Source organism: Vidua chalybeata, chromosome 5, assembly GCF_026979565.1.
Source record: "Vidua chalybeata isolate OUT-0048 chromosome 5, bVidCha1 merged haplotype, whole genome shotgun sequence".
NCBI lineage: Eukaryota > Metazoa > Chordata > Aves > Passeriformes > Viduidae > Vidua > Vidua chalybeata.
Genome location: NC_071534.1, coordinates 4,550,940 through 4,574,121, shown reverse-complemented (window position 1 = coordinate 4,574,121; position 23,182 = coordinate 4,550,940). Strand labels below are relative to the sequence as shown.

Here is a 23,182-nt window from a genome sequence, read left to right as displayed (position 1 = left end):
AAGTGTGTCAATTCCTGCATGAACCCTCATGGTGGAATGTGATTATTACTGGTTTTGGCAGTGTTCCCCCTCCCCCGAGTACCTCTTCCTTGCTTTTGCCTCATTTGTATTTAACTTTACCTTTCACATCATTGCTCTTATTAAATTATTGTATCCAGAACCCTTCCCACGTGATGCATGCTTAAGGTTCATGTTATTTCACTGCAGACTTTCCTTGCACCACCCAGTGTGTCCCTGCTCCTCTCCATCAGTGCTACAGCCACACTCCCTGCTCAGGGAACCCTTTTCTTCCCTTGCCGTGTGTTCTCGCATGTGTCTGCCCCCACTAACAACTCCTGTGGGCACCCAGCCCAGGAGCCACTTCCATGCTTGAGCTGGAACTGGTGGGATGAATCTGTGTCCTTCCTTCCCTCCTCAGCACTACTAGAGGCAGTAACACTTTATTTGTCCTGCATAGTAAGTATGTCACCTTCCTAATCCACTCCTCAGTACGAAACATTCCTGCAGGGGTTTGGAACCAGTTCTTTCTTTGATACAGTGGTGGCAAGGAATGTGGCTGATGGCCAGGGAAAGTGGGACAGATGAAGGAACTGCCAGGCAAGAAACAGTGATTCTGTCATTTGGCCTTTGCAATAGAGATGTGATGTTCATTGCTGGCATTTCTGTGATCCACCCCTAAATGGCTTCCCTTCAGAAATGCCTGCCGTAAATTCAGGTTTTCATGGATTTCCCAGGTGCAGTCTCCTGAGGGAGCAAGTAGAAATATTTGAGGAACTTCAGGAATAGATGAGGATGAGTGTTTGCAAGCAGTGCTGTCTTTAGCCCTGCTGATGCTGATTTTGTTGTTTGGTCTGCTCTAGTGGTTAACTGGCACTTCCACAACTGTAAATGAGGATTTACAAACTTTGCAATACTGCTGGGAATTTCAGATCCTAGGCAATACATTAGTTCTTTGCTTTGTGTTATGAGGTCTGCCTTTTAAAACCCTAGATTGGAGTGCAGTTGCTTGTTTATTAATATGAATGGCATAGGAAGGCTATCCAAAACAAAGCTTCTAGGTTGGTTTCTCCCCCCACAGGATAATGTTCACCAAGTTTTCTAGCAGAACTGAAACCTGGCATTTATGTGAAGGGGTTTTGTGTTCTTGCAGTGAAAAGAGAAACCTGTCAGTTTGTCTGAGGAATATCCTCACTTCTGCCTTCTTTAAGCTGTATTAGTTGATTGTATCTCAAATGCTTATTCTTCTGACTTAGGAAATCTGAACATAATGGTAAAAAAAGCAAAATTTAATGCAGTGCAGACCTTCCCTGCAGATCCTGGCCCTTTGGTGGATGAAGACAGTCCCATTTGGTTATCCTCTTTTTTTTTTTTTTTTTTTTTTTTTTTTTGGTAAACTGGGTGACTTTTTCTCTTCATTTCACAAAGTGGAGATAATTTGCTACAGAGCAGCTGGCAATGCTGATTTTAGTGCTCCTTACTCAGCATCCAGCATTGTCTTCCAAGATGGACTTGACCTGTACCAGTAGTGGTTGCTGCTGATTAAAAGGTGTAGGATGAGAGAGCAACGTGCCTGTACTGTCATTCAGTGCTGAATTCTAATGTCCTTTTTCTTCTACAAAGACTGTAGGCTACTACCACTCCCCTCTTAGGATGCCCATTTGCAGCACTTCTTGCAAAGTAAACCTATCTGTGAAACACTCTGAATCTGAGAAAATGCCTGTAGGAGTCCTTGCAGTTCCCACCTCAGTGTGTCCTGGAATTGAAACTCAGAATTAATTTGCATGGCATTTTAACTCTTGGTGTGCCATTACCACAGTTATTGAATGCACTAGAGACAGGCCAGCGCCGAGCCAAGTTGTGATGGCTGTGTTTGTGTTTGTAGGGACCAGCAGCACCAACACAGTGGGGGCTGCAGTGAGCAGCCAGGCTCCCCAGACCCAGCCCACGGCCATCGCCTCGAGCCGCAAGGGCACCTTCACAGATGACCTGCACAAGCTGGTGGATAACTGGGCTCGGGACGCCATGAACCTGTCTGGCAAGAAAGTTGGCAAAGGGCACAGCAGCTACGAGGTGAGGTGTGGCCTGTGAGGGGGTGTGGTGAGAAGCTGTGGGTGTCCTTCTGCCTCCCTGGGGTTTCAAACATAGCTGGAGCTGGGGCAGCAGCTGTAGCACACTGCTGGCTGGCTCTTCACAGGCAGGATGTACTGCCTGCTCTAGAAGGGAAGGGGAAAACTAAAGGGGAGGGCCATGGGCTGGCGCTGTAAATCCCCATTGGGAGTGGATTGTAGACCAAGGGGTGGACTGGTGGTTTTTAAAGTTACGCAGTTAAAGTTCTCTTGGTGGTTGGATTACCTTTCAGGGCCCTGGAATGGCAAGAAAATTCTCGGCACCAGGTCAGCTCTGTATCTCTATGACATCTTCCCTGGGTGCTACACCCATCCCTGCAGCATCAGCTACCTCTTTAGGTCCCTTCAGCAAGGCCATGTGCCCCCCGCAACAGTACGGTTACCCAGCAGCGTCCTTCCCCCCGCCCTGGAGCGGGGCAGGGGGGCCAGCACCGCCACAGCTCGGCCAGTTCCAGCCCGTGGGTGCCACGTCTTTGCAAAGCTTCAACATCAGCAATTTGCAAAAGTCTGTCAGCAACCCTCCAGGCTCCAACCTGCGGACCACTTAGCTGTGCCCAGAGACCCTGCTGGCTACACCTCGGGACAGGACATGGGGAGGGAGATGGGGCCCTGTATCACTACTAGTGCTGCAATGAACTGGTAGCTTGCCAGACTGGGAATGAATTTCTCTTTTCCAACCATTGCTGTCAACTCTCTGTAGCGGGAGTTTCCCCACACACTTGGAAGGGGGAGGAGGATGATCAGCATCCTTGTGATGGGACAGTGCTTTTCACCGAGGGGGGCTGCTCTTGTGTGGAACGAGAGCTGTGAGCAGAAGCCAGGGGATCAGTTCATACAGTCTTGCTGTTAAATATTTCTGGCTGGGGGCTGAATCCACACGTGTGGAGGTGGGAGAGCTGAACCCTAGCATGAGGCTTTAGCATGCTTCTCGCCTCTTCCTGAAGAACCAAGATCCAGACAAAGCTGTCCAAATTCCCCTCCTCTCCCTCTCCCCAGTCAATAGTATCTGGCTCTGAAATGGTGGGGCACACGAATGGACTTGTGGTGCAGCCCGTGCTTGATAGGTCATTACTGCTTTAAGTAAGATATTAACAGCTTTGACTGCAGCATTAGAGCAATTTAAATTGTTAAAAAAAATTTTTAAAGTTCCCTGCGGACATGTACTTACCATCAGTTTTGATGTGGAAACACTGTGATTATATAAATGTTGTTGGACAACAGTAGTTTAAAAATGAGTGGAATATAGAGGGTTAAAAAAGTTAAAAAGAAAAAATGGGAAAAAAAGCTAGCTATATCCTTATACTTATTGGAGACACTTTAACTTTTTCCTTTGTATTTTCATTGTATTAGATAAATAAATGTGAATGTAAAATTGTATAAATTAATGTACTTGAATACTTGTCTGTTCTCCCAGTATGCTTGCTGGATATTTTAGTGCCTTGGACTTCTCTTGCTTCTGCAGTTTAGCGTCGTCTTCCCAGCAGAGCCCAGGTAGGCAGAGGGCGAGGTGAGGGCAGGATGGTTGTGCCCAGCGCCCGGGACGTTGGAGCAGGAGCGTGGAAGGGAGGTCACCGAGGCTGTGGGTCAGAGCAGTTCTCTGTGTGGGAAAACTTCTCCAGGCGGGCAGAGCTGAAGGTGTGGGGTGACAGGGGCCAGGTGGGCTGGGATGGAGGGATGCAGGTGAAGCTACAACGAGACTTAACCAATATTGGCTCTGGAGGCAGGAGACTGGGTCAGAATCGGAGAGAGGATGGGGAGAACGTGTATCTTTGGGAAAGGCCCAACTTAAGATGCAGTTTGACTCCAGCTGTGAAGTGGTAAAGATGTTTGGTCAGGATGTGACTTGAGGGAGAAGTGCCATTGCTCGTTGGCTTGGGCTTGTCTGCTGGGATTGCTTTTCTTACCTTTTTTTTTGGTAAAATTCATTTAAGCCAGGAACAGACTGTCCTGGTGCAACGTCCATTGCCGGCAATGGATGTACTTGAAGCAGCCGGCATCAAGAAGTTTTCCTCTGTCTTACTTGGAGGATTTAGAATTTTGTTCACTTTTAACAAATTTCAAGCTGGTACCAGGCCTGTCACTGTCTGTCACTTGTCACCTCTTAGTATCTGTACTGTATCTTCTGCTTTGGTCATTCTCCCTTTTTGTGTTTAAGAAATACTGGTTTCCTCTTCAAAGTCAAAATAATACCAGCCAGTATTTATGTAGTGCTGCAAGAAGCTGTGGTGGATGAGGGTGTAGCTTCCTGGTGCTCGGGATCAGGTCGTCGGTGTCCTGGAGGCTGGTGCATCACAGGGGTGTTACCTGTCCGTGTTTATTTTGATCTCGGAGCGCTGTTCCCTGCTGGGGCCTTAAGAGGGAGTTTTTATGTCTGCAGATGTTCTCACGCTTTCATTTTCACAAAGAAACAGGCGGGATGCTCTCTGTTCCTGTCCCTTGTTCAGCAGCAGCTCTGGCAGCAGCGGGCGCAGGCTGGAGGGGAGCGGCTCCGGGCCAGGGCCGGGGCGTTCTGCGGGACAGGCGCGGGCTGCAGCTCCGGGAGGACAGGGCAGGCTCAAAGGGGGGGAGCAGGAGAGCAGCGAGCCCAGGGCTGAGGCCAGGTGGGAACCTCTGAAAGGATGGATGCAGGGGGGAGGCTCTTGAGCACACCCAGGGAAACAGGAGCGGGGACAGAGCTGAGGCAGCAATGAGACAAGGGCAATATTTGTGGCAGAGGAACTGGTCAGCTGGATGCAGCACATGGTTATTTAAATTTGATCTAATAAGTTTGAGGTCGTTTTTTCACTTAATGTTATGCAAGAACTGGTTTTATTTACCATTGATTTTTTTTTTTCTCCCTCCCTCTCCTCCTGTGGATGAATAACTGAAGTCTAGAGGAATAAACTAATGCTACTGAACTGTTAAATTATTTTGTTTAATATTACACTTTGAGTATCTTTTTCCACATAAAATCTGTTTCTGAATTACAAGCGTTTTCTTTACATTATTTAACAATGTACACTGTAAAAAAATAAAAATAAAAAAAAATAAAATTAATTGAAACTTTGGGCTTCCCTGGCCATAGTTAGTTGTGTTTTGCACTGAACCCTTCTCCTATGACTGTGCCCCATGCTGCAGTTTGTTACCTTTGTAGAATATTGAATGAAGCCATTCAAATAAACCAAACCTGCTTTGGTTGAGCTGTGGGTTTTCTTGTGGAACATCAGGTTCCAGCCCCGCTGTCCTGGTTCTGCAGTGATGTAACTGTTACCCAATTTACCAGTTTGTCACAGGAAACACAAGAAACCCAATTTAATGAGAACTTGATCTGCTCAAAAGCAGTGACCAGTCAGGAGCCTTTGGCCTTTAACAGGATACTCCAAAACAAAGTACTGCAAAGAGTAATTCCTAAATGGATCTTGAGGAGTGGCCTGAGGGAGGAGAACAGGTCAGCTGTCACTGCTTTTATAGCTGAGAAAGTCACCAAGGTGCCAAATGCACACAGCTGTGGCAGACATTAATGGTGGCTGTCCCTGTGGAAGCTGAGGTTGAGGGAGGGCGTGTCAGGGCCGGGTCCTGTGCTGCCCCCTTGCCTGCTCCTCTGGGCTGGCTGTGAGCAGGGATGTGCTCCCATCCTGCAGGGCTGCGAGAAGGGGACTCCACAGCGACCTTAATAAAGGAATTCAGTCCTTGGATTAGAACTGTAATGGTCAGGAGCAGAACACAGCGTCATTCTCACACTGCAGACTTGCACTGTGAGAAACGACGCTCACTTTTAAAATTTCAAAGGTTTATTAAACCTTAACAAAAATACAACAAAGGAATTTCCCTGAATAAGGGAAAATTACAGAACCAGGAGTCTCCATGACCAGCAGCCACGTGCTCCTCCTTGCCCACATCAGTGGATGCTAGTATGACTCCTTAAAAAAAAAATTTTTTTTTGAGAAGTAGGAGTAGATTATTGGAATTGAAAATGAGTTAATTGTTTGAGCCAAATGGCTTACGGAAAAGGAACAGTGGGGTTTGTTAGAGATGAGTAATGTGATGGTTGGCTCTCACAATTAAGAGGTAGATGTTATGTGTATGTTAAGATGTAGAGTGATGTTATGGTAATATATCCTCCCATAGTCCCCTTTCCCCTTCCCCTTGTAACAGCCTCGGTAGTCAGGGCATTTGGGGAGGCCTGGCTTATTACTAGGAGGTGTGGCATAACAATACCTGAGCTCCAGTCAAGATGTGAGAAAGTGATCTCCACCAGTGGAAGGCAGAGAAGGAGCTGGCTGACAAAACTTTGGGAGGGGCTGAGGGTGTAAAAGGCAGAGCATCCATTTTGTAGAGGAGCACGTGGCTCCTCTGGTGCTGTAATTTTTCCTTATTGAGTCCTTTGTTGTATTTTTGTTAAGGTTTAGTAAATGTTTGAAATTTTAAAGGTGAGCGTCGTTTCTCACAAGGAGGAATTTGGTATTTCTAAACACTAATTGCTGCTGCATTTCTTTCCATTTTAAGAACAGCTTCTGTTATGAGTCATGCTGCGCAAGACTCGAAGGGAAAAAAAAAGCTCCCAGTATAAGTTTTCCTGCCCTTTTCAAAGGGACCAATCCCAAGAGACTCATTGCAGTGACTTTGTCAGAGGAGGCATAGCTGTATTTGCACTGTTTCCAGAGCCAAGGGAAGCTGAGGCCGTTCCATTTTTGTTACAGACTTTTGAAATTTTTTCATTGTAAAAGTTTGGAACAGCTTTGAATTCAGTAATTTGGAATGTCTGTGTGCTCCCTTCCTAGCAGGTATATGGTTTCAACAGCGAGGGCATGACTCAAACATGTGGAATGTGCTTCTTCCCTGAGCTGTTCTGAAGGCAGCACTGAATTGGCCAGAAACAAGTACGGTGAAATGTGCAACTGTTTTCTAGATGTAATCTAGAACTGTTAATTACGGCTTGTCCTGTCTTTCCACACCGAAGTCAATTCCTGTCCTTTGTCCTGTTCAGGAGGTAAGAGGAGAGTAAAGGATCTTTTAAGGGAAATGGACTGATTGAGTGGTGAAGGCAGAGTAGGAGGAAGGGGAATAAATGCTGAATATTTCAAATGTCTTTACAGTTAGAGCAGTGAGGCAAACCGTGGGAGTAGGTCCTGTTTGAAGCCTGAAATTGATTTCAGGGTTGGACTAATCCCAGAGCTTGTGTAAATTTTCCTAGTTCAGCTCTAACTTCCAGTCATGTGGCATCATTCTCCTTGCCTCCAGCACTGCAGTACCAGGCTCCCCCCGTGGACACCTGGGGACAGTGACACCAGTCCTGCCACAGGAGCAGTGCTGCCAGCACGGGAACAGAACAGGCCAGCCTTGCAGGATTCCTCCCTTTCCTGCACGGAGCTGCTCGGAATGGGTAAGGGAGTGTTCTTCCAATACTGCTTACAAATTCTTCCTTTGGCCTGCTAATTGGATGGATGGATTCTGACCTGATTCCAGCCAGCTTTTGGCTTTGCTGTAACCTGTGAACCCCTGTGTCTGTTTGCCCATCCTAAAGCAAAGGAGGCTGTGCAGGTGCAGCGCTGCCCCTTTCTCTTTAGAACACGGTGCCTCCTTCGAGGCCGTTCAGCAGGGCACGAGGTGGAAGTGCTGGCAGGGCAGAGAGGCACGAACAGCTCCCAGCGGGGTTTGTTTTTTAAATTAATGTTTATTTCTGTATTGAAAGGGGTAATTTCTGTATTATTTAAAAACAGCAGTTCAGCTCCCATTCGTGTTCCAGAGGAGTGGAGCAGGCCTGGCTGGGTGTGCAGCTGTAGCTTGTAACTTCTGTCCCCTGGCCACAACCCTCCTGCTCCCCGTTCTACTGAAAACCTCTCGTCTCTGTGCTGGGAGAGACAAGCTGTGAACTGCATCTCATTTTTAACAATCCATTCTGTTACTGCTTAAGGCAATTTACAGGTAATATCCACTTGTAATATGGCCACAAGTCTTGTGCTGCAGAAGCACAAATAATGGCATGGTTATAGAAAAAGGCATCTGAAATACATAATAACCTAAGAGTACATGAAGTTCTTCTCTGTTGCTTCATTATAATGTAGCACAGTCCATGTGACACAATTTGGAAAGCCAGCTGCAGCCTTGTGATGTAATCCATGACAGAGGCACAGATCCATTCGGGTGCCTCACGTAGGTTCCAGCCTCCTTTTCTTCAAGCTCTGACTTCTCCTGAGGGGGCTGCACCCTGGCACACAGGGAGAAAGTGAGAAATGGACATTTTTTCTAAGTATGTTCCTCAATTCTTTTTCTAACTCTTCCTTGATAGGACAGCAGGATGGAAAAAAGCAGTTTTCCAAGTCCCAGCTTCTGCAGCCAGGTCCAAAAGAAAGGAATGTTTCTCCCACCGGACTTTCCCAATCTCGCAGCACGTACCTGGGGTGTGCTGGTGGGCACAGCTGGTGCTGGGGGCTGCAGCAGGGGGCTGCAGCTGTGCCAGCCTGGCAGCAGCTCTGTGCTGGTTCCCCCTGTGGGGTGTCCTGCAGCAAGTGCTCGTCTGCTGATGGCCACGGGGTGTCTCAGGTGCCTGGTGAGCAGCTGGTGAGGGCTCTGATATTTTGGCACCTGTTACCTTTAGGTCAGTGCTCTCCAAGGAAATGTCCCAAAGTTCAGGATCATCTGGAAGGAACGAGAAGGGGATCCTTGACACAGTACTGTACTACAGGAATGACAAGACCAGCACATTCTTCTCCTACAAGCAGTGACCACTATAAAATGTAAACTGTAAAGCATCTCTTATGTCAGTGTGCAGCAGGGTCCTGCCCCTTGTGCCCTTAAGCAAAGTGTAGGCACCACAATGTGTACCAAAATATCCATGGTTTTATTGAGAAAAGACACACCCCTAATCCCCCCCCAGGTTCTGTATTGTGCAGTATCACCTCAGGAAAAGGATTTATCAAACAGGTGTACAACTCTACTGAAGAGCCTAAGTGCAACCCCCCCAGAGATGAACATCATCTTCCTGCCACTCAGGCGAAGTGTGCATTGTTAAGGTCAGAATCACACTCACACTTCTGCTACTCCAATTCTTCAGAGCTTTTACCCTTACACTGTATTCTGAATTAACCTGGTTTAAATGCCAATGATTTAACACTTTATTACTCATCACTCTTTGGCTGACCTGCAAAGAACTCCTCTTCTATCGCCAGCTCCTGTTGCACTTCTGCCAGAGTGCCTTGCTTCACAGGAACGTTGGATTTTGCTGCAAGGAGGCAACACAGGAAGAGATCAATACCAGAAATACAGATACACCTTTTGACTCCTTCTTAGCAGAGCACGAAGCCAGCACTACCACCAGGTACCCTCTTTTGTCCTAGAGCCAGCTAAGGCTTGGAAGCAGAACGTGGGAAGTAACATTCTGTACCTGAGGACATCTGACGAGGAACTGTGCTACTTCAGTGTGGGTCTTAGCCTGTCCATTGCCATGTTCCTGCTGCCACATGGCCCCAGGCTTCCCCATGAGCCAAGGGCAATGTATCAGTAGCTTGGGCAGTATCTGTTTGCTTGCAGCTACCACAGCCAAGTGCTGCAGCCTCAGCTTGCATGCAGCAGGTTAATGGTGCTGGCAACAGCTGATTTAGGGTGGCTGGAAAGTTGCAGATTTAATGATGCAGGTTCAGAGCTGACGTTCCTGACACTTTTGGAACACAGAGGGGGAATATATGATAATGCTCCTGCCTTTAGCCTCAAAGGTGTGTCGATGGCACAGCACAACAGCACGTGAGGCTGGCCAGGCTCCTGAACTGTGGGGTAGCCTGTGGCTGCCAGCAGTTCTCATGGAAAGTGCCAGGTTTGGTTGCCACTTCTCACCCTGTTTGCTGCTGGGAGTAACTCCTGGGACCTGCTGCTTTTTCTCCATCTGCTCCCGGAACTGCTGCTGCAGCCGCTTCTGGCGCAGTTTCCTCTGGTAAGTGGCATCACACTCCATGGCCAAGGAGTCAGTGCTTCTGTTCTCCCACCCAGAAACACAAAGTTAAACAAGACCTCAGCAATTACATTTTGTGAAGAAAAAATTCATTAAGAAATAACAGTAAAGAAAATCCAGTGAACTAGTGCTTTATGGTATCTTTGGAATTGAGCTGTCTACATGTTTTAGAAGGCCCAGTAACTTCTAATACAGCTTAAAAAATACATTTATAACAGCAGTCTCACCTGGGAGCGTTGGGCTGTTTCTGATCTGCTGTCACAACAGCAGCCTCTGTCTGGCCAGGCTTACAGCCAGGTGTCACCTCACAGTGCTGTCTCCCTGCTGCATTCTGCCTTTCCACATAGCTGCTGTATCTTGCTTTCTCTATTTCAGGCTCATAGTCCTGAATTTTAGCTTTGACCAAGTCTAACTCAGGGGGTACCTGGTCAAGGAGGAAAAAAGAAAAGGTTCAGAAATTTCTGTCATCAACGTAATGAAATAAGCGCTGGTTAAAAATCTATTTTGTTTGCTCTAAGCTGAACAGTAAGTCAGAAATGTGAAATGCTCTTTCAGTACCCAGTAATTCAGTCAGTTAATCATTGAATTCCTGTGACTTTGTGTTGGTTTAATTGTTCAGTGCTGCAGGGCAGATGGTGAGGTCTCCCCACACAGCTCTGCAAATGAGAACAGGATTTTACAGCTTCTCACAGCCCCACAAGGCTGTTGCTGAGTGAGTTTGTTTTACCAGTCCATTTTCCTGCTTGTGCTGTAGAGCAAGGCCAACCTTTACTGAATTCTGAGGAAGGTACACCATTCCTGTTTATTAAAGATGGGATGTTTTAGCTCTGTCATCTTACAAGTTTGTGGCAGTGCCTCTAATAGATGATGACCACGGCAAACCAGAGACCTGGGCCATCTTTACCTTGTGAGGCGTCACTTTGGATCTGCTCCTACAGTGTTTGACAGGACTGCCTTGCAGCTCTAGGCCTCTGGCAGAGTTTGGCAATTCCTACTGTGATTGAAGGCAGCTTTGCTATCAAAGTCCATGGATCAGCAGTTGCAGAAGGCTTCCTTTTCCCTCCTTCCACAAGGCAGGTCACTGCCTAGAAGCCTCCTGCCCCCAGCTGGTGCCCAGCAGGAGCAGGCAGGATCCATGGTGGTTCCTGAGGTGCCACTTCAGGAACACCGTGCTTTGTGTGTGTGAGCTGTCTGTTAGGAAGGCTGCTGGTCTCAGGAGCCCTCAGGAACGAGATGCACTGATAGCAGCACTGATAAGCTCTGTGGCTGCAGGGGCAGTGGGGGCTCTGACAGCCCCTGTACTGCACCTGCCGGGGAAGCTTGTTCACGGCCCGCAGGTAGTCCTTGTCCAGGATGCAGTTCCCAAGAGCGTTGCCAAAGCACCTGAGAAACAAGAGGGCTCACTGTGACTGAAAACCCTTTGTTCCCACAGAACTTCTGAAAATGTACAAGTGCTGCTCCTTCACTTACTTGAGTGCTCTCTTCAGTCCATCTGTTACTGCCTCCTTTCTTGCCTTTTCTAAGGATAGGGCTTTAGACTTCAGGCCTTCACTGACTCCATATCCCACATCTTCATGGTATGACCCATCCTGCAGTACAATTTCAAATATAAGAGGATTTTTGCATGCAGGTGCTGTGCTCTCCCAAACCTGGTTACTTGCTCTTCCACAGCAAGGTCAATGTTTAGGACACCAGCAGGTTCCCTAATGCAGGGCAGTACCCGAGGACTGTGCTCTGACCCATGCAAGGACTTTCATTCACAGCTTCAGGCAATTGCTCAGCTACAGGCAGAGCCAACAAAAAAAAACCATTTACCTTGAGCTGAACTTTCACAAAAGCACAGACACCCACGTAGAACCTGCCATTGTTGAGGTCAACAAAGTCTGGAAGGAGATATTTTAAGTGTTACTGTATAAAAACAATACTGGAAAAGCAACTGTTGTCTATGAAAGTAATTTCTTTCTTATGATCTAGTAGAAGTCTGCAGGTCGCAAATAATTTGCACAAGGTTTTATCACGGACAGAAAACCTGAATTTCTAAGGAATGACTAGTTAAGGCATTATCTGAGAAAGGTAGACATTTGAAGGATGTCAGTCCTTTCTTGACTGAAAAACGGGAAAGAAAACCGTGGTGCAGAATAGATAGAAAGCAATGAAGTAAGTTGTTCTATTTCTAGAATCTACCAGCCTGAGTTAAGAAAAGATTTCTGAAGGTGGGGGAGAAGGAAGAAGGTAATTTAAGCTGCTGCTTTGACCTACTTCAACAACCAGTCTTCAGCATAAGCACAGCAGATCTGCAAACAAGGACAACACTCCTCTGGCAGGTACTATTTCAGCTATCAGCATGGAAGAGGCTGAAGCTTTAAGATCACCTGAACATGTTATAGTTGAAAATTTTTCCCAAAGTTTTCTGTTGTAAAAACCTCAGTACTGGGTATTAGCTAGAAGAGAAATCTGCACAAAAACGTGGGTCCCTAAAGATTAGGGTAATATTAACTAAGAATATCAACTGGTTAGTTGATATTCTAAAAATTACAGGTAAGTATGAAAGTTGGCTTAGGACTGCTGAGTGTTAGATAGTTTAATTGTAATTACTCTTGACTGAGTGTACCCAGAGAGATCAGAGACTTGATTAGAACAGCTCAAGAATAATCATAAACACACTCAGAATAATGACAATGACAGATCTAAAATGAAAACAGAAGCTCCATTATTATTCAATTTCTCTCATTTTTACTAACTGTTAAGACACCTGGAAGTTGCTCATGCCTCTGCCCCAGTGCTTTGAAGTGATGAAGTTGTAGCAGCTGAGGGCACTTGGTCTGTTCAGCCTGGAGGAGGCTGAGGGGAGATCTCACTGCAGTTACACTTACTTGTGAGGGGAAGAGGGGGTCAGGCACTGATCTCCTCTCTGTGGTGACAGTGACAGGACCCGAGGGAATGGCCTGGAGCTGTGCCAGGGCAGGTTTAGGTTGGGTATCAGGAAAAGGTTTTTCCCCAGAGGGTGGTTGGGCACTGGAGCAGCTCCCCAGGGCAGTGGGCACAGCACCGGCCTGCCAGAGCTCAAGGAGCGTTTGGACAAGGCTCTGGGGCACACGGAGTGACTGTGGGAATGTCCTGAGCAGGGCCAGGAGCTGGACTTGGTGATCCCTGCGGGTCCCTTCCAATCATGTTCTGTGATGGAAACCCTGGCCCTTATCTGAGAAAATTTTCCTTCACAAGGAAACAAGAAGGACCAAAGACTTCTTTGCCCCCAAGAGACCCTTACCAACATTCTGCTGAGTGACTGAGTGAGCCCAGCCATTGAAGCCAAACATTTCATTGGCCAGACTGATGACCTTGTGACCCTCAATGTAACACACCTGAAAAGAAGAGCACATACACATAAACATATATATAAATACATAGCCTTGTGCACACACCTCTGCACACTGTTAAAAATAAACAGAGATTACACATACCATCTTACACTGAGGCAGCCCAGCTAAGTTCAAGGTTCAGATAATGTGAATAAAAGACTGATGGTGCAGCTTCAGGTGCACTCTCTTCCAGCAAATGTGGTGGGGATTAATATAACATCAAATATGACTTAATCAACAGAAGGCACAGTGGGCACTAAAGATGGTAAATGCAGCCACCGTTATATAATGTTTCATATAATCCAATTCTGGGGAAAAATAGGGAGAACATCTCAGTGTTGCACAAGTAGATAAATATTCCTTTGCAAAGGATGAAACACTGAGAAATTAAGTCTCTTTTTAAGTGTGAAAGGAAAATCTGTGGCTCAGTAAAGGCCAGAACTTATGCCATGCTCACTTTGCATTCATATCTGCATATTAAACTACTAGAGGAAAATTAACTTAAAAAAAAAAAAGGAATATTGTAACAACTTAAGCCCTGGTTTTCCTGGGGAAAATTGAGTTGGAACATGATGTTTGTTCCTACCTTTTGCCCTCCTCCTGCCTGCCGGCTGCTGATGTAGTCTGGGCCCAGCCTCTGACGCAGAGCATGCTGAATAGTCTGATACTCGCTGGCTGTGTATTGATACTGGGCAAAAACAAGACAGCACACATCTCACCCTTCCTGTTTTAGCTTCCCCTCTTCTCCTAACAGCACTGCTTTATCCCAGTCCTTCCAACATGTGCATGATCCAGTTTTTGATGCACAGGCAAGGAAACACCTCAGGGTACGTACGTGCATTAGACCGTTCTTTTTTCAACTTACTCTTGATAGATACAGGCATTTGTTACTGAGCTGCAGCAATTATTTTTCATTTATAATCCTAACCACAAACACACATATACATTTCTATATTACTGCTCAAAACCAAAACATAGTATCTCTGTGATCAACAAGAAAATTGTATTTAAAGACTCCAACAAAACTGAAGATTAACCATACGCCACTGCCACGTGTCACCAGGGCAGGGAGGACAGCAGCTCAGGAAAGCAGTCAGAATAGGAATTTCTTGAGTTATCCAATTTCTTTGGATAACTCCAACATCACTGGTATCACTGGAGAATACCAGCATCACGGGAAGCCTAAAGTGTTGTTTAGGTTTGTCTTAGTAGAAATCCAATATACAAAATGTGGCGAAGCCTAAGTGTATGCTTAAGGATTTGGGAAATAAAAAGCTTGAGTTGTTATGGCCTGAAGTGGGACAGAACAGAGGTTTCACCACTTAAAATCATAAATATTGTGTATGCATGTACTGGCTGCCCTAACAATTCAGCAGAACACAGAATCTTATAGTGTGTCTTTGTGCCATATAAATTCCAACTCCTGACAAACCACTCTAATTTGAATTTAGTTCTATTTAAACTTAACAGTAAAAATGTTATCTTTTTCTGTCTCTAGAATGCAAGCCTGTAACCAAAAAGAATAAGGAAAAAGGGAAAATACAAGCTTGTGCCACATTCAGGAACTGTGTAAAAATGCCTATCATGGAGAAGAGAATTCACCACCAAAAGCTCTGCTCAGTCCAGATATAGTTTTCTTTTTTTCAAATTATTTTACAACATTTCAATATTATTTTTTAATAGCTCAAAGTAGTTGGCTTTTCTGAACCTGTACTGAGAATATGTGTAAGCATGACTCAGGCCATCTGGGAATAAGAGAGAATAAAATTAGACCCACTTTTAAGGAACAAGATGTAAAAACCTTTTGAGAAGAATCCAGAGCAATTTATTATAACTCAAGGCATGCCAAGACTATTGCAGAGAAAAAATGTGAAGTACAGTAGGGTGTAGCATGATTCCAGCCTTACTGTACCCAAGTTTAAAAGGAAATAAACATGCAGAGCAGACTTCCAGGAGTGTGAGCATGCAACTTGCATTTCCCTGTTGGGCAAAAGGAACTGACCTGTCCGAAGGAAGCCACTGAGTCCCCAGTGTTGGAGCTGCTGCTGCTGTAGCTCTCACCGTCCTTCCCCTGGCTCTCAGGCATCCCTAGAGATGAGAGAAAATATAATGACTGAAGAGAACAGAACTGACAGTCCATATGAAGACATGGCAAAAAGCTTATTCTAAATATCACACTGGTAAAAAATTATGTGGTTTGTTTTTTTTTTTTCATTTTAGGTAAATGTGAAGGCACTGTACCATGCCAGAGAAGGAAAAAGAATTCCCTCTTTCAGATTCTTCAGCACTGTCTTCCTGGACCACCTTCAATATCCATTAATACTTTGATACAAAGTAGGGACAACTTTATTCAGCTATACCCTGACTTGTCAGTTTTATTTTAGATGGCTGTAATCACTCTGCCTGGTGTTTTATGGTGCCACATAAACCAACCATGCAGAGATGAGAACCACAGAAGCTGTCAGAACTGTAAGAAGTGGTACCAATAATTCAGTAGATGGCACCCTTTTCTAAGCCAGTATCCAACACTTCCCAGCACTGCACGGCCACTTCCCCCTGCTCAGGAGCAATGGGACTGGGGAGATTGTGGACCCAGCTGTGCCAGGGGCTGTAGCAGCACCCCCAAATAACCCACAGGGATAATCTTTTATTGTATTTGCACTAATGCTGAGCACAACTGATAGCCCAGCACTCACTTTTGTAGGCAATACAAATACAAGACAAAATCAGACATACAAGAGAGCTGGAGATGTCAAAACAGTTTGAGAAAGCCTAAAATCCTCAGCAGATAGCATGATTTGCCAGTCAGTCAGCACCTGGCTAGTACTTGGCTTTGTTAATGCATTCCAGGTGTGGCACTTTTTAAAATAAGTTGTTTTTCCAGTCTCTGAACAAGAAATCCAAAGCTCATTGAGGACTTGGCAAATAATTTTCAGAAGAAGGATACTGGTTGTTTCCTTGGGAAATGTGAGCACTGGCAATTATGCCAAGTGTAGCTAAAATTCTCCTTAATTTTGGTTGGCTAGAATTATTCCTCTCTGGTTCCAAACTTGTATAATTGTACAGTGTTCATACACCTGAATGCATTTCCATCAGAAGTTAGCAGCAATGTTTAAATACTTTTGGCTTTGGAAAAGAGCAAATAGAAAGCAACATTACTAGGAGAAACACTTGTGATTTAAGCAGGCTATTTCCTCTGCTCAGCAAAGAGTTCACTGCGTGGGGAGGGAGACAATTAGAGACACATAAATAGGGTGTGTGGCCAAGGGAACTGAAATTTGAACAATATCGTTGCCTCCACTCACACCCCCAAGCTGCCTCAATCAGATCTTAATCACTCTGAGCCCTTGGGAAGAAACAATGACCGAAATGTCACTTGCCTACAAACACTATGACCAATTTATGCAAAGCAGGTGGGTGGCATTTTGATGCAAAATTGCTTAATACCGGTTTTAGTTAAAGTCCTTCGAGCTTTTATATGGTTTTATATGGTGCACCATTATCAGTCTAAATTTAGCTGTCAGTGGTTTGTATTCAAATTAGGTGTGAATCTAGTTTGAGTGAAGGAGACACAAGTTTCAGGCTTTACCTGCAGGAGCAGCTTCAGCCGTGAGCCTTGTTTAAACCAAACCCTCCATCAGAGCAATGTGGGAGGTTTGCAGTTGGGGAGGGGCAGCACAGAGAAGCCCTGTGTCTCAAAGCAATTGTCTGAGCATTTCAGAGTGACAGAATTTCGATATAAAAAAATATTAGATTAGGAGCTGGGAAGAGTGAGAAGTTAATTCTGCACATGGAGCTATAAATCTATCTTGGTGCCAGAGGCAGGAAAGGCAAGGTGCTTCCATTCCTCATTGGAATATTGTTTCCTCACTACCCTGCCCTCTCCCCACAACATTTTAACTCACATGAAACATTAATGCTGAAGTAGATCATAAACTATTCACTGGAGTGCCCAAGAGCCTCAGACACCCTCTGAGACCAGGGCTGTGGTAGGAGGCTGCCTGACTCATTAATCAGTGTTAAAATATGCCCTATTTTTAAACCAGAAAGACTAAAAATTAAAGTTCAGTTAATATGCAGGATGATACAAGCAGTTTATCAGTTTAAAGGTGCCTAAGGATTATAATTTACAATCTCTGTGGCAATGGAACCATTGTTTATTATTTACAGGGAATTCTTTTGAGTTTAGCTGGTAATGTTCTCAGGAAGTTTTCTTGTCACTGAGAAGGAGTCCACAAAAGACTAGAGGTGCTGCACTGTGCTCCACACTAGAACAGGTAAAGAAACTTAACAGCTTTGACTACTACCTATTTTGATGCTGTCTTTCAAAATTTGAACACATTAGGTACATAATCAGAAAAAAAAATCTCTGGTTTGAGAAATTGGATATGAAATACTAATTTTAAACAGCACTGTACAAGTAGGTATATTTGCATGGTGTTGAAATTGAGCACTGCTGAGAAAAATGTGTGTGTACACAAATTCCTGTGCAGGAAATAAACCAGTCTTCCAGAACTGATAATCCTGAACTTAATCCTAAACTTAATCTGTTCAAGTATATCTACCACTGTGGGGCTTCAGCTGCAACACCTTCACCTGTCATGATTGTGTGGACATAACTTCTGATTTTCTAACTTCCTCACACACCTTTCTATCCCACTGTCCATTACCCCCCACAACTTTATTGTGCTCCTAAATCATGTCTTTTCCTATCAGTTCCACTCTGCCTTGACACACTAGGTTTTTGAACTGTGCTCTGTGCTCTAATCCTGTGGTAGGAGTGCCAATTCCCAGCTCTCCTCACCTGTGAGGTGGAAGCAGGCAGTTTTGCATCACTTCAGAATAGCTTGCATGCCATGCATTGTTCAAGCACCACAGCTTGGGCAATGCTCAGCTACAACAGGGCTGTTCCAAGGAATTAATCCCAGCATCCCACAAGCTAAGACAGGACTTCAGCACAGCCTGTGAACATCCAGAGGGCTTTTCATTCATCCTTGCCCTCTCTATCTGGTAAGCTTCCTTCACTGAGAGGCTTTGGTCTGCTGAGTAAAAATCTTCAACATTCTTCCAATAAATGCAATTCCACTGAGCCCAGCAAGAGCAAACAGTTACACAGGCAGCAAGTGTGATTTAGCAAGCACTAAAGATAACGCCACATACTTAACCTAAGGTATTACTCTAAGAAAACATCCAATAAACTTTACAAGCTTTATATTTCTGTGGAGTTTTCTTTCCTCTGAGAACCCCTAACTATTTCACAAGCTGATTTACCTGTTATGCAAAGATCTGAGGTACCTCTTTCAAGTGTAATGGGGCAGATGTTCCTAATCAAGACAGGCCTGTGCTACTCCACGGTTTACAAGGAGTGGAAAAGAGATGATGCAGTTGCTTGTGGATAAGCTGCACACAATAGAACTCCCCGGTTTTCATTTCTGGTATCACTAGTTAAACAACCTTGATGACTTGAGAAAAGCGAGGTAATGCTCTGTTAACTTCAACGGGAGGAAAAGATACTCACTGATAGGTTAAACATGGAAATGCAGGGGCAGCTCAGGAGACTGAGTGTCTGCTGCAACTACAGCTGGCCTCAGGTGCTGACAGTGCCTTTTTCATGCCCCTCACTCATTCAGGCCACATTCTGTAACAAGAGGAAAAAAGGTGTAAGACAGCATGTTTGAGCTCCCTGCAGTAGTTTAAATATATCTGCTTTCAAGGCATCCAAGCACCACTCTGACAATTCCTGCTCAGTTACAGCACACCTCCCTGCAGTCCCACTCATTCCTCTGGAATCTCTGTGGCTCCAAAAGCACAACTGAACTCTTTTATTTGTCAGGCACTGCTAGATTTACTCTTGGCATGTCTAGGATCATGATCCTCCCTGCACTGAACAGGAAACACCATTTCTGATTCCACTTTTTTAACATTTTAATAAGCACAGGGTAAAGCTCCTTCTCCCTTACTTTTATACAGTTTTGGAAGAGTAACAGTGCATTTGTAGGGGTGTGTTTCTATTTAAGAATTTTTGGATACACCTAACATCTGAAACAAAGCTTACCTGGGCAATTCCTACATTTTTGGAACACAGGATGAGAAGCTCACCTCCTTACTCCTTGTGCTGTTTCCTGTCAGGCAGCCTTTACACAACTGCCACAAGTTCACTGAAAATCAATGTAACTGCTGGAAGCTGTTGAGGGGCCTGCTTTCCCAATATTTACAAATCCAGCCCAAACTGCTTAGTTTAGCATGTGTTTGCTGTGTTTTAGCCTGCGTATTTTTCAAATTTTGCTGGTTATGCCTCCAAACATAGCAGTGGTGTGTGTGTGCAGTTACCCCTTTGCTACGTAATTTTCTTTGCTGTTTCACTGCCCGTTGCAATTTTTGCCTTACAAAGGGTCCAAAAAAGTTTCATGAGTTAAAAATGAACCAACAGCATCGTAGGAGACAGGTCATTCCAAACAACTGTAAATTTGAAATACATTTGCTTTCCAAGAATATAAATCCTGTTTAATTTCTCACATTACATTTACTCACAACTTGTATAAAAAATATTTCATTAAAGGGATTGACTGGTACTCCTGCACAAATAATCTTTTTGATATTATAAAAAAAAAAAATCCTCATAACAATAAACAATAACCAAGGGGTAGAACTGAAAGAAAAGAGAAACAGCTCTGTCATACTAATTTTTTTTCCAGGTATGAAGCTGTAACACCTCACAGTCACAAAACCAGAAGTGAACCATCTGCTCTTCAAGGAGTTTCACCATCCATGCAGGCAGAGTATAAGAAAAGAGCTTGTTCTGCAGGAATATTACTCAAATATCGTCAATTATTTACGTGGGTACTTCTTTCTAAAAGCCTGTGAGACTGATTGATCACCACATCATTTATGTACAAGTCACTTCAGTCCTTGCAAGGCAGAGACAGCAGGGTTTTTAACCCAAGGGGAATGCTTGGGGACTTTGCAAGGCAAAGCAGCCCGTCCAGTTGTGGGCAGAAAGCCTGCAGATTTCCCAAATGCAGTTACCAGGCAGGAAATGAATGCAGCCTGGAAAGGAACCCCTGTGAACTCTGCGAGTGCTGCGGGAGATCTGTCAAACCCTGCAGCACGAACCCACGGGGACCACGGGCACAGATGACACTTCTGGCAGCAAGACCCCATTAAGACGACACACTAATTAAGCTGGGATGAAAAAGCTCTCAGGCTCTGTTTTGCTCCAGGTTGACACTTGCTTATTGTTAAATGGAAATTTAACAATTTACACTTGAAATTGGCAGGATAGTTGAGGCGTGGGCAAGCCTGTATCTATTTCCATCCTTCTGCCTCCTTAGCCAGCAAGATAATATAAATTATCTCCTTTTTGGGGAGATACCTTAGGCTTGACAGAAGGCCTCAGATACTGTAGCATGCACTTAAATGCACTATATGAGTCTAGAGAAATTAATTTAAAATGGACTCTCTGCTTCCACAGTAGAAAGGCAAGTTCAGGTTATCGAGACCGCAGTGGGTATCAGCCTGCCAGAGGTCTGAATTTAAACATAAATGGCAATTAAATATAATACATAAAATGTAAAAATGTAATAACAAATCAAATATAAAATATAGGTAATATATAATATGATGGAACACTATAACATAATTACAATATAAGCTGTATTCATTGCAAGAAGATACTAATTTAAACAGTGATAGTTTACATGTCAGTAAGTGTCATTCTCGTGTAGTCTGACAGATCTATCCCATTTGCCATAACATCTCAATTTAGCGTCTCCTGGGAGTAAGGGCTAAGGAAGTCAGTGCTGCTGTTGGCTCCTTACGCCCTGAAATCCCAGCAAATCCAGCTTGGAAGGATTCTTGATGGGGTCAGTTGCTGTCTGCCCGAGGCTCCCTCAGGAAAACACCGGCCTCGCGCCGCTCGCTGGCCCGCCGGGCGAGGCCGCTCAGCAGCCGCCCGCAGGGGAGATCCCGGTTCTGGTTCAGGGGTTCGGGGTTCCTAGACCCCGCGGGGCCCTGCCCGCCGTACCTGAGCCCTGCCCGCCGTACCTGAGCCCTGCCCGTCATTCCACGAGCCCTGCCCGCCGCACCGGGGCCCTGCCGCGGCCTGTTCGCAGTTCCCGCCCGGAGCGGCCGCTACGGCGCCGGAGAGCGGCCAAACTTCCCAGGGGACGCGCGCGGGCGGTGACGCGCGCCGGGGGCGGGGCGGGCCGGGCCGAGGGAAGCCCCGCGCGGCGAGCGCGCGCGCCGGGGGCGGGGCCTGCGCGCGTCTCGCGCCGGGGGCGCGGGAGGGAGCGGCGGGAGCCGAGCCAAGCCAAGCCAAGCCGAGCCGAGCCAAGCCAAGCCGAGCCGAGCCGAGCCGAGCCGAGCCAAGCCGAGCCGAGCCGAGCGGAGCCGAGCCGAGCTGAGCCGAGCCGAGCCAAGCCGAGCCGAGCCGAGCGGAGCCGAGCCGAGCTGAGCCGAGCCGAGCCAAGCGCGGCCAGCGCCGCCCCTCCCGTCCCGTCCCCTCCCCGCCGGCTGACAGGCAGGTGAGGGGCCGCGCTCGGGGCGGGGGGATCGGGTTAGCGCGCCTTGCCGTCCGCTGGGGGGAGCCCGGGGCGGGGCGGGGCCTGCAGGCGCCGGTAGCTGCGGGAGCAGCCGCCGCGCTGGGCAGGGGCTGCGGCGGCCGGCCAGGGTCCGGCGGCGGCGGCGGGTGCTGTGGCCGCGGAGCCGCAGCGCAGGTAGGTGCGGGCCCGCGGGCGGCTCGGCCCCGGGGGTGCGCGGGCTGTGGCCGGGCGGAGGGAAGGGGCGGCCGGCGGCGGCGGGGGGGGGTCGGGGCCTCTCCCTCCCCGCCGGGCCCCGCACGCTGTCACCGCCCGGGGCGGGGTGGCCCCGGTCCGGCCGCGGGGAGCGCGGCGGGGCGGCCACATCGCCCCCGGGCCCGCGTCCTGCCGGGCACTGCTGGCGCCCGGGCGGGGTTTGGTCGTGCCTCGCACGGGCGGTCATTCCTGCTCTGCCCATTCGCCTCCCCGGCCGTGTTTTTCCGCCCCTCCTCATTCAGCCTGTCCTTGGGAAGCGCACGCTTTTGTTATCTCAGTCACCTCATCCGAGGTAATGGTGAGCGGTGTCTTTCTGCCCAGACCTTGTGGCGGTGCTGGATTTTTAAATGTTTTCTCTGTGAGCGCTGCCTGGTCAGTTTCGTGTATTTTATTGTATCTACTACGAACCAGCGTCAGCTGACACGGTGCTTTGTTTCTGGGTCTGCTGCCATCCTGAAGCCTGTGTCAGGAGTTGCTGCCCTTCCACATCTGTCTGGTTTGTAGTGTGTGCTCTGGAGGTTCCTTACGAAGCATACAATTTATTTAACCTGGAATGTTACATGCGCTCTGGAAGTTTCATGTTATGGTTTGTGCTGATACGGTGTGAAATGGTTTAAAGGGAAGCCCCGGTGGAAATGGGAGAGACTGGGAGATGCAAAGATGTAAAGAAACACCTATGGAGGTGCCGGTGGTGGTGTGAAGCAGTATAGAAGCCGAGAGAATGGAAAGCAAATGGATAAAAATACAATTGTTCAGCAGAACAATGTGTGTTTTACATTTCCATTTTACAGTGTGTGTCCCAGCACATTTTGGGGGGCCACGCTCAAATGTGCAGGGTGCTTGTAGCTGGATAGCGTTTTACCTCAGGTCCAACAGGCTGTAACCACAGAAAGTTGTCCGGTTTGGTTGTGGGGTTGTAATTCTCAAACAATGGCCAGCTGGGCAGGGATGTCTGCAGCAGTAACCTCCACCAGCTGCCTG

The 23,182-nt window shown here is 46.6% G+C and overlaps 3 protein-coding genes across 14 annotated transcripts in view; 2 read left to right on the top strand and 1 right to left on the bottom strand.

The window, feature by feature from the left end:
- The window catches only part of WNK1 (WNK lysine deficient protein kinase 1), a 98,853-nt gene extending 93,548 nt beyond the window's left edge, over positions 1 to 5,305 (top strand). For all 10 annotated transcript variants that reach the window (XM_053944220.1, XM_053944216.1, XM_053944215.1 and 7 more), the window contains 2 exons: positions 1,883 to 2,070; positions 2,360 to 5,305. In XM_053944220.1, coding sequence (XP_053800195.1) covers positions 1,883 to 2,070; positions 2,360 to 2,674 — 503 coding nt within the window. In that variant the 3' untranslated portion in view covers positions 2,675 to 5,305. The remainder of the gene's footprint in view (positions 1 to 1,882; positions 2,071 to 2,359) is intronic.
- Positions 5,306 to 7,757: 2,452 nt separating this feature from the next.
- Positions 7,758 to 21,528, bottom strand: RAD52 (RAD52 homolog, DNA repair protein). 2 transcript variants are annotated; one of them, XM_053943756.1, is made up of 14 exons: positions 21,494 to 21,528; positions 21,433 to 21,452; positions 18,928 to 19,047; positions 15,412 to 15,497; positions 13,996 to 14,097; positions 13,319 to 13,412; positions 11,866 to 11,933; positions 11,521 to 11,639; positions 11,358 to 11,433; positions 10,278 to 10,474; positions 9,936 to 10,072; positions 9,247 to 9,327; positions 8,502 to 8,744; positions 7,758 to 8,313 (listed from the first exon to the last, which is right to left on the bottom strand). In XM_053943756.1, exons 4-14 carry the CDS (start codon positions 15,493 to 15,495, stop codon positions 8,255 to 8,257), a joined length of 1,260 nt encoding a protein of 419 aa, XP_053799731.1. In that variant the 5' UTR covers positions 15,496 to 15,497; positions 18,928 to 19,047; positions 21,433 to 21,452; positions 21,494 to 21,528; the 3' UTR covers positions 7,758 to 8,254. The 2 variants fall into 2 exon arrangements, with proteins under 2 accessions (XP_053799731.1, XP_053799732.1); XM_053943757.1 differs by lacking the exons at positions 21,433 to 21,452; positions 21,494 to 21,528 and adding an exon at positions 21,107 to 21,175.
- Positions 21,529 to 21,773: 245 nt separating this feature from the next.
- ERC1 (ELKS/RAB6-interacting/CAST family member 1) overlaps positions 21,774 to 23,182 on the top strand; it is a 270,416-nt gene continuing 269,007 nt past the window's right edge. For both annotated transcript variants that reach the window (XM_053944154.1, XM_053944153.1), the window contains exon 1: positions 21,774 to 21,931. The gene's annotated coding sequence lies outside the window, so the exon portion shown is untranslated. The remainder of the gene's footprint in view (positions 21,932 to 23,182) is intronic.

What these genes read in the sequence shown, in the direction of transcription:
- RAD52 (XM_053943756.1), bottom strand. Translation starts at nt 15,495, where the DNA reads ATGCCTGAGAGCCAGGGGAAGGACGGTGAGAGCTACAGCAGCAGCAGC. An exon ending in AGTCACTCAGCAGAATGTTG is followed by an intron (nt 11,934 to 13,318) that starts GTAAGGGTCTCT and finishes ATCTCCTTCCAG; the next exon opens with ACTTTGTTGACCTCAACAAT. An exon ending in AAACAGCCCAACGCTCCCAG is followed by an intron (nt 10,073 to 10,277) that starts GTGAGACTGCTG and finishes GTGGGAGAACAG; the next exon opens with AAGCACTGACTCCTTGGCCA.